This window comes from Thrips palmi, unplaced genomic scaffold (genome assembly GCF_012932325.1).
Source record: "Thrips palmi isolate BJ-2018 unplaced genomic scaffold, TpBJ-2018v1 HiC_scaffold_2, whole genome shotgun sequence".
Classification (NCBI taxonomy): domain Eukaryota; kingdom Metazoa; phylum Arthropoda; class Insecta; order Thysanoptera; family Thripidae; genus Thrips; species Thrips palmi.
Genome location: NW_023144629.1, coordinates 4,049,331 through 4,058,484, shown reverse-complemented (window position 1 = coordinate 4,058,484; position 9,154 = coordinate 4,049,331). Strand labels below are relative to the sequence as shown.

Genomic DNA, 9,154 nt, shown 5'->3' with positions numbered 1-9,154 from the left:
AAGTTGATTTTAATGTCAGATATAGATTTATCTTATGTTATTCTTCATTTTTGTTTTTCTTCTTAATTACTTATTCTTTTGTTCCTGCGCCCTCTAAATTATTTCATGATTGTTCTCCTGTACTGTTTCCGTTTCCATGTATCTGTTGTAATAAAAGATTCTACCAGCGCACGACTCGTGTCTTACTTGTTCATCGGTGTGGATCCAAGAAACCAGAAATTAATCCCAAATACCAGTTAATCTAACAGACTTCAGGCTCAATCCATCCACAGCCTCCTTGCTGGGCGCTTCGTGCGTGTAGAAGCCCACAAGTTCTTTGCCGATTGGCAAGGGCAAGCCGTGGCAGCCCTTTGCGCAGTGCTCGCACCGCCCCTCCTCCCCGCACCACATGATTCCCACGACCAGGTAGAAGTGGCGGTAGCTGGCGAGGATGCGGCACACGTCTGGCTCGTGCAGGGCGCCGTGCGCGCACTTGACCATACAGGAGGGTAAGCTAAGGCCGCGAAGACGGGGCGCACTGCCGGGGTTGATGGCGGGCAGGACGCGCCGGGGCACAACGTGGGGCAGGACGAGCCACTCCAGGGCGGGCAGTCCGGGCAGAGCCGAGGCCAGCTCCGTCACCCGGCGGTCGTTGCGGAAATCCCCCCAATTGAGGACCAGCTTCCGCAGGGAGGCGCGGCCCGAGGACGCCAGCGCCGGCAGCAGCCCCTGCTCCACGGGAACGTCTACGTCTACATTACAGTCTTCTATAATTTGGTACTGGAGCACGAGTTCCTCGAGGTGCGTGGCGGCGCGCAGGAAGGCCGCCGCGGCCAGGGACTCAGCATTGTAGGGGCATTCATCCACGGTCAGATTGAGGGAGCGCAGCGACGCGCACTTCGCCACCAGCGGCAGGTCCTTCAGCCCGGGGATGGCGGCCAGCGGACAGGACAGTACCAGAGTCCTCAGCGTCCCCAGCGCCGCCTGTTGCGGAGCGCGAGTTTGGCCGCTTCCCACCCCGCGGGCTTGTGGCCCACGTCGAGGATCAGCTCGGCCGCCGCGCATCTGGTCGTGGCGGCCAGCGTGCCGAGCGCGTGGCTGCCGCCTGCAACCCGCATGGACATGGTGGAGAGACACGGCGCCACGCGCAGGACGGCGGCTTCGAGGCTTCTGGTGGAGGCATTATACTCGATGTCAATGCTGCGTCGCCGCCACAGCTCCGGCCGAAGAGCGACGTCCCGCAAACGAAGGCACACCGCCCGGCACGACAGCAGGTCTGGCGTGCTCACGTACTCCAGCACGCTCAGCAGGTCGTCGTCCGGCAGCGACAGCAGCGACGTCTGCGCAGAGTTAGAAGGGAGAGGTAGAGAAACGTTAACGCTAACATGAAAGCAGATGATACTCTGCAAACTGAAGTGTGTACATAGTACACTCTTATTAGAGCATACTTCCAAGTACACTCTTATTTACAGCATACATGCTAGGCACACGCTAAAATAGAGTGTGCCTGGCAAGTACACGCTAAATAAGTGTGTACCTTGCAAGTACACGCTAAAATACAGTCGATTAGTCCTATCTAAAAGCATGGGCTAGTTTAAGTGTACTTTCCAGGTACACTCTTATTTAGCGTGTGCCTAGCAAGTATGCTGTAAATAAGAGTGTACTTGGAAGTATGCTCCAATAAGAGTGTACTATGTACACACTTCAGTTTGCAGAGTACTAATGAGAATGTTTACTTAAATATACGGTGGGGGCATTCCACGTCAAACCATCATGGTCCGAAACGCACTTGCTCAGATCCGGCTCCCAATTTTTTACCTCACTCAAGGACCACTCACATAAATTTTTTTGAAAAAAAAAAATTCAGAACTTTGGCCGTGGAGAATTTTTGAAATTTCAAATAAAATTTCAAAACTTTTTTTTTAGTTTTTTAAAAATTGTGTCTTTAGGCGATCAAACTCGCGACGCTCGCGTGGTGACCAGAGGCAAGTTTTCTAAGGAAGTAAATGTACTGCTTTTTTGGGGGGGTCTAATTTAACTGCTTTTGACCATATAATTAAGCTACTACAAGGTAGGTTTACGCCAGACCGCGTCTTGTCGTAACAGGCTTCGCGATGTCTCGCGGCCAGTTCCTCCAATCCGCGCCTGGCGTACCTACCTTGGCCTGCGGCGCTAGCCTGCCTTCGGCAGGCATTGGCTTGTCCATTGTCGGATACTTCTTACGTGTTGCATGCTGGGGGGCTCCGCCCCCCAGACCCCCCTTAATTCTAGGTAGAGTTGCTTCATGTAAAGATAACACGATCTTGACCGTTGTCACTTTTTAACTTGACGAGGCTGGGGGGCTCCGCCCCCCAGACCCCCCTTTCTTCAAGACAGAGGTGATCTACCTGCAGAAAACTCGATTTTTCGCCGTTTTTTAGGTGTTTTTCGGCTATAAAAACTGAACCAGTTGAGGTAGGATCGTGAAATTTCGCGTGTGCCGAGCCAAGAACATACCTAATAAGCCTGCAAAATCTCAGCCAGATCGGCCGAGCCGTTCAGGAGGAGTAGTGTACACACACACACACACACACAGACACACACACAGACAGACAGACAGACAAAACTTTTCAACCGCACTGGAGTAACGGGCTTCGCTATCGCTCAGCCAATTACTGCCCAAATAGATAGCTTGTATTGCATTGGCTACTGTGGCAGTCAATGGGTGCATACAAGGTCTGGGAAATATTGAAGACTGCTTTGACAAGGATAAGATCTGTGTTCATTATGGTCAATGTGCCGACCCCCATGAATCTACCCCATCAATGGCTTCAACCCGAGTCTTCAGCTGAACTACTACCTGCTGCTCCAATGGTTGATAAGCGATTTACTTGCTTACAAGCACTCCACAATCCTCCAGTGAGTTACTTACAGCTTGTTTCTTATTTAAGCACTAAGACAAGGTAGGTTTACGCCAGACCGCGTCTTGTCGTAACAGGCTTCGCGATGTCTCGCTGCCTGTTCCTCCAATCCACGCCTGGCGTACCTACCTTGGCCTGCGGCGCTAGCCTGCCTGCGGCAGGCAATGGCTTGTCCGTTGTCGGTTTTTTTTTAACTTGTTGAATGGTGGGGGGCTCCGCCCCCCAGACCCCCCTACATTCTAAAAAGAGTTGTTTTATCTATAGATAACACGATCTTGACCCTTGTCACTTTTTAACTTGTCAAGGCTGGGGGGCTCCGCCCCCAGACCCCCCTTTCTCCAGGCCGGAAGTGCTCTTTCTGCGGAAAGCTCTATTTTTCGCCGTTTTTAGGTGTTTTTCGGCTATAAAAACTGAACCAGTAGAGCTAGGATGGTGAAATTTCGCGTGTGCCGAGCCAAGGACATACCCAAGAAGTGTGCAAAATCTCACCGAGATCGGCTAAGCCGTTCAGGAGGAGTAGTGCACACAGACAGACAGACAGACAGACAGACAGACAGACATGAAAAACTTTTCAACCCCACTGGAGTAACAGGCTTCGCTATCGCTCAGCCAATTAACTATACTTATTCTTTTATTTCCCTTTTTTTACTTTTTTAATTTTTAAATGTAGAGACCCTGGATCTTTGGTTATCAACTTATTGGTGATAGTATGCTTCTCCGCTTTTCACAACAAATACTGCGACAACCTCCAATTCTTAGTGGTAATGTACTTTTTTGAAGTTAATTTGGTTACATGTTATTAATTATACATATCAAACTTGACATTCCTTTATTTTAATTTTTACAGAGAGCATACGGTTTTTAGGATACTGTGTGAGTGGCCAGAGAATTGGAGATCTATTGAAACGCTTAAAATCAGGGTTTTATCACATAGGAAGTAACGTAGTTCTTATGATCGGAACAAATGACCTTGTCAAAGTATGTATTCGCTCCTTGTTTTCTTTATTTTCCTGTTTTTGCCATAGAAGTTGTCTCATTTATTTTGTTTTTGTCTGTTGTTGGGACAGAATTGTCAAGCTGAGCAAATGATACATGAATTGCGTCGAGTTCTGGATTATTTGTGTACCAAGGCTGAGAAAATAGTAGTCCTAACATTACCGCCTGTTCCTCTCCATGAGCATTATACCCACCACTGGACAAGGTTGAATAAGTACAACGACTTTATCAGGACACTAAACAATGCTGGTAAGCACTATGCTTCATGTAAATCACCCTGTGCCACTGGATAGGATAGGATAGGATACTGTGTAAATCACTTACTTGTCTTGTAGCGCCAACAGGTGAATTCTGAAGAGATGAATCCACGGGCTCCATGACCAAGCTGTCAAAGATGTTGTCAAAACTTGGTTTGCTCTAACTCTTGTGGTATTGACTTGGAATGTCTAGTCAAAACACTTAATAACCTCCAATGCTCACACTACCTCCGGTAAAGGCCTGTATGGTAAAAGACCCGCAAACTGACGACTCGGCTCGCCACGGCTCGGCCCGCCACCCCAAAATGGCGACGCTTCCCCTCCCTCTGCCCCACGCCCCACACCCGCGCCCCGGTCCCCCCTGCAGTCTGCATACAGGCCTGCGGGCCTGCGTATGCATTTCGCGCTGGCCAACGTCTATTCATGTCCAGTATGTGTCTGTGCTGAAATTTCTGTATACTGGGCGTGAAAAGAAAAAAAAAGTACGTAAATTCTGTGGTTTTTTAGGCACGAAGTAGCCTTATAGTATACCCAGGATTCAGCCGGCCCGAGATTCAATTTGTGTGGCCCTTTATGCATTTCGGAAATTTTCTATACGATTTTAATGAGATTTTGCAGACTTGTAGAACTTTGAACGCTGATTCTCATGCTGAAATCTGGTTAAAAAGTTAACGGCCAATTTTGAGAAATTTGCTGTCAAAATCGCCGTTTCCATGGCAAAACTCGACTCGTCAAAGGAAAAAAAATTCCAATGCTATCGCATTGCACGGTGTTCCGGTTGTGGAAATCAATTTGGAGTCTGTCGTCTAAACGTTAATTACGTTAATTTTACCGTTGTTTACGTAACTTTGAATCCTACCGGTATTTTTACATCCCAAACCTGATTCAGTTAACACAATGGCCATCTCAGGCCATCTCGCGATCTCGCGACTTACAGTGCTCATGTTCGCCAAACGAAAGTCATCTGCGTTCCGAGTTTATATAATTTGTCAAACCAACCGTCGTGCTGATTACAGAATTGAGGAAAACATCACAAGAGAACCGCAACCTTTAAAAGCAAGCCAAACAATCCAACCTCAGCAACAATGGAGGGGCAGTTTCAATGCGCGACTACTCGTTTTTTCAGCCCCGCGATTTTCGAAAGGGCGCAGACGCCGACAAAATTGTAGCCAACCCCCGAAAATTAATTTATTGCGTCTTTTCTGCTACGAACTTTTTACTGACAGACTTCAAAGATGTTCCAATGTCGCGACACGGTGCAATGCGTTAGCATTGGCATTTTCGAATTTCGCGGCGTTTCGATTTCTTTTTATCAGCGACTTTAAATTTTGACAGTTGGTACGATGGCACTGTGTCGTTGCCATGGAGACTTTTTTTCATGTTTTAACCATTTTCTTAGAACACAGACGATTTTTTGTCACTTTGATGAGTCAGGATGCTTAGTTTTGGGGAGTAGCACATTTTGTCTTTGAAACGTTTCTGGAAAATGTGAAGGGATAAGGGTGCTTCATTGTTGCAAATTTATGTTTTTGTCGTTTACGTTAAATTCTTACGATAAATTTTCGAAATTTTCAGGAATTTTTATTTTTTTACGATAAGGAATAATATGGCGGAAACCATTTTTAGATTGGCGTCGGCGGAAGAAAAAAATTTTTCCGTCCCGGGCAATAGGGGTCCTCCTTCGTCGGAACCCCTAAAAAGGGAGTGGGGGGAGCCCGAGCCGGGGCGGACCAATAGCCGAGCTTCTTTTTGGGTCTGTACAGCTTACTCCAAAAGCTGAAATAGCACGTCCGAAGTGAAAAATTTCTTTGACTGCAGGTAGACAAGATGCAACAATAGAATTGGTGTCGGTTCGAACGCAGTTTTTCGGGTAGAACTATCCAATAATACTTCTTGATCGGAGTGTTTTCGGACATGCGCAGTAGGTTTGCAACCTGTTTAACAGTTTAACCAACTGTAGCATTTGAAATCTGTATTAATTTTGCTCTCTTTCTTGTTTTTTCTTTGTTTCCTGCTTATGAAAATTCACATAAAACAAATTTTCAATTTTTATGTGATAACTTTCTAAAAAAATATTCACAGAAAATTAGCAAAACAAAAGTTCTTTTTTTCTGACGTAAAGTTTCTCAAATATTACTTTTTTTTCTGTCAATAAAACAATTTTGTTGTTGTTGTGGTTCAGTTAGCACTAGGACCACTTCGCTCCACCTCGCGACTTGCAGTGCTCATGTTCCTCGAACAAGACTCACCCGCGTTTCGAAACCATCCCTCCCGAGTTTATGAAGTTTGTCAAACCAACCGTCGTGGTGTTGATGCGTTGTGAGGGAGTACTATTACACAGAATTGAAGAAAACATAACTAGAGAACCATAGCCTTTTGAAACAAGCCAAACAATTCAACGTCAGCAACAATGGAGGGGCAGTTTTAATGCGCGACTGCTGGTGCTTTCAGCTTCGCGATTTTCGCAAGGGCGCAGACGCCGAGAAACTAGTTGCCAACCCGTGAAAATTAATTTACTGCCTTATTTCTGCTAAGAACATTTTAATAATGATGGACTAAAGATGTTCCATTGTCAGAACACTGCGGAATACATTAGCATTGGAATTTTTTGAATTTACCAGCATTTTGATTTCTATTTATTGTCAAGTTTAAATTTCGACGGGCGCACATCGACCACATTGGTACCACTGCCATTGGTAGTCCCCTGAGCCACAACTTCAACACCACCCACCACTTCTTTTCTTTCTCCACACTCTTACACAATAATCAAATTGACTTCGTGACTCCTAGGATTTCTTGAAATCGTATTTTTAATTCTTCCGGAGCGACTGTGCGCGTTGCTGGACCAATTGCTGTTCACTCCTGGTGAGTCGCGAAATCCGTTGCATGTAACGCAGGCTCCTAGAAAACGCACAGTGGGCCAGAAGACCGGTGGGGGCGACCAAAATTCTGGACGCGTGTTGAGCTCCGGAGTCGCTAAACAGGACTCGAGCCGAACGGGTGACCCCACCAATGGATTCCTCGTTCGGAGAGCAATCCATTGGTGGGGTCACACGTTCGTTTTGGGTCCCATTTAGCGACGGTGGAGCGTCTAGAATTTTGCCGCCTCCACCGGTCTTCTGGCCCGTTGTGAAAGATCTTACGAAGGTCCGGTCAACACGCGTTAGCTTGGAAAAATCTCCTATAGCATTCTTAGGCGATGCACTGATTTATACTGACCCGTCTTCGAGGGGGGAACACCTTCCCACATTCATTGTACAAAATTTGACCACATTCCACATTCAGGTGGCAAAATCGCCTGTAAGTAGGCAACATGTGTGGCGAAAACGCCAGATATCTTACACATTCTTGCACATTCACACAATAATTGTACGCCAAATTTTACAGTGGCTCACCCCTCGCCCGTCTTTGTCCAGGACTGGAGGCGATGGACGTGGCCGGCAACCCGTACGACGGCGTGAACGTGCCGCTGCCGGCGCCTCCCCTCCTGACGAAAGGCAGTGCCTCCATGTCCATGTCCATGCCGGCGTCGCTTCGTCGGGTGCGATTCGATTACTACAACAGCATCCTGGACTCCCACCTGCACCTCATCCTGCAGTGGCATGCGGCCACACTGGAGGTGCGTTGACTTATCCGGGAGAGCACTGCACAGTGGGCCAGAAGACCGGTGGAGGCGGCCAAAACTCTAGCCACGTTTTGAGCTCCAGAGTCGCTAAATGGGACTCGAACCGAACGTGTGACCCCACCAATGGATTGCTCTCCGAACGAGGTATCCATTGGTGGGGTCACGTTCGGTTCGAGTCCCATTTAGCGGCTCTGGAGCTCAAGGCGCGTCTAGAGTTTCGGCCGCCCACACCGGTCTTCTGGCCCACTGTGCACTGGCAGTAGCTCGATGTGCACTGACTGACGACTGTCCCTTCTGTCTGCCAGGACGTGTGCATCATGGGGGACACTCCGCGCGCGGCGACCCTGCTGTCCGCGCTGCCCGCGCTGCACACGCTCAAGTGCCCTCTGCTGAAGGGCATGCTGGCGCTGCTGCAGTGCCCCAGCCTCAAGAAGCTGGCCCTCATCCTGGACCTCAACGCGTGGACGCGGCCGCTGATGTCCGAGGCGGAGGAGCTGGTGCGCAGGGCGGCGACGCGCCTGGAGGAGCTGACGCTGGACTACAACCAGGAGAAGAACCCGGCCGCCGAGGCCGTGAACCTGGTGCTGTGCCTGGGCGCGGACGCGGCGCCCACGTCGCTGCGCAGCCTCGCCTTCGTCCTGGCCGACAGCGACGTGCCCCCGCCGGTGCTGCCGCCACTGGCCGCCGTCCTGCACCGCCTGCCGCTCCTCACCAGCCTGGACGTCAACTGCAAGCCCCCGGACGCCTTCCTGCGCGCGCTGGACGGCAAGGTGGTGCCGGCGCTCACCAAGCTCGAGGTCTGGCTCAAGGACGACGAGGACGAGTGGCTGGACAGCGAGCCGGTCCAGACGGTCTACGAGAGGTACCCGGAGCTGGAATTTTGGATCTGAGCGCGGGCTTGCCTCGCGGTTTGCATGCCTGGAACGCTCAGTGGGCCAGAAGACCGGTGAAGGCGGTCAAAATCCCGGAGGCGTTTTGAACTCCAGAGTCGTTAAATGGGACTTGAACCAAACGTGTGACCCCACCAATGGATTGCTCGTTCGGCGGGCAATCCGGTGGTGGGGTCAGTGGCTCGGTTCGAGTCCTGTTAAGTGACTCTTGAGCTCTAAACGCGTTCAGAGTTTCGGTCGCCTGCACCGGTCTCCAGACCCAATGTCGAACGCATTGCGATTCAACTTCATTTGTGCCAAAAAAATGTTTGCAATAAAATTGTCTTTGGCACTATTTTTGGACTTTTTTTTAACCCCGAGGTTGAACACAGTTTAAACAGCGGTACGCTGTCAAATGTAGAGTCGCAGAGCTCCGAAGCTTCTTCGTGAAATTCGAACCGGACGTGTGACCCCACCAATGGATTCCTCTTTCGGAGAGCAATCCATTGGTGGGGTCACACGCTCTGT

The 9,154-nt window shown here is 49.3% G+C and overlaps 3 protein-coding genes across 4 annotated transcripts; 2 read left to right on the top strand and 1 right to left on the bottom strand.

The window, feature by feature from the left end:
- On the bottom strand, window positions 1-1,044 carry LOC117647371. The gene has a single exon (XM_034389094.1). The coding sequence runs from the start codon at window positions 1,042-1,044 to the stop codon at window positions 220-222; it is 825 nt and encodes a 274-aa protein (XP_034244985.1). The 3' UTR covers window positions 1-219.
- Window positions 1,045-2,657: 1,613 nt separating this feature from the next.
- LOC117646704 lies at window positions 2,658-4,280 on the top strand. 2 transcript variants are annotated; one of them, XM_034387832.1, is made up of 5 exons: window positions 2,659-2,877; window positions 3,550-3,640; window positions 3,727-3,857; window positions 3,947-4,124; window positions 4,211-4,280. In XM_034387832.1, exons 1-5 carry the CDS (start codon window positions 2,680-2,682, stop codon window positions 4,228-4,230), a joined length of 618 nt encoding a protein of 205 aa, XP_034243723.1. In that variant the 5' UTR covers window positions 2,659-2,679; the 3' UTR covers window positions 4,231-4,280. The 2 variants fall into 2 exon arrangements, with proteins under 2 accessions (XP_034243721.1, XP_034243723.1); XM_034387830.1 differs by lacking the exon at window positions 4,211-4,280 and having other exon boundaries at window positions 2,658-2,877; window positions 3,947-4,200.
- A 2,681-nt stretch (window positions 4,281-6,961) lies between these two features.
- LOC117647370 lies at window positions 6,962-8,647 on the top strand. Its single transcript, XM_034389093.1, has 3 exons — window positions 6,962-6,997; window positions 7,520-7,751; window positions 8,063-8,647. Exons 2-3 carry the CDS (start codon window positions 7,560-7,562, stop codon window positions 8,645-8,647), a joined length of 777 nt encoding a protein of 258 aa, XP_034244984.1. The 5' UTR covers window positions 6,962-6,997; window positions 7,520-7,559.
- Window positions 8,648-9,154: the final 507 nt, after the last annotated feature.

Bases quoted from the DNA above. Each gene is read 5' to 3' on its own strand.
- LOC117646704 (XM_034387830.1), top strand. From the start codon at position 2,680: ATGGGTGCATACAAGGTCTGGGAAATATTGAAGACTGCTTTGACAAGG. The intron at 2,878-3,549 runs GTGAGTTACTTA...TTTTAAATGTAG, and splicing joins AAGCACTCCACAATCCTCCA to AGACCCTGGATCTTTGGTTA. The intron at 3,858-3,946 runs GTATGTATTCGC...TTGTTGGGACAG, and splicing joins GAACAAATGACCTTGTCAAA to AATTGTCAAGCTGAGCAAAT.
- LOC117647371 (XM_034389094.1), bottom strand. From the start codon at position 1,044: ATGCGCGGCGGCCGAGCTGATCCTCGACGTGGGCCACAAGCCCGCGGG.
- LOC117647370 (XM_034389093.1), top strand. From the start codon at position 7,560: ATGGACGTGGCCGGCAACCCGTACGACGGCGTGAACGTGCCGCTGCCG. The intron at 7,752-8,062 runs GTGCGTTGACTT...TCTGTCTGCCAG, and splicing joins GGCATGCGGCCACACTGGAG to GACGTGTGCATCATGGGGGA.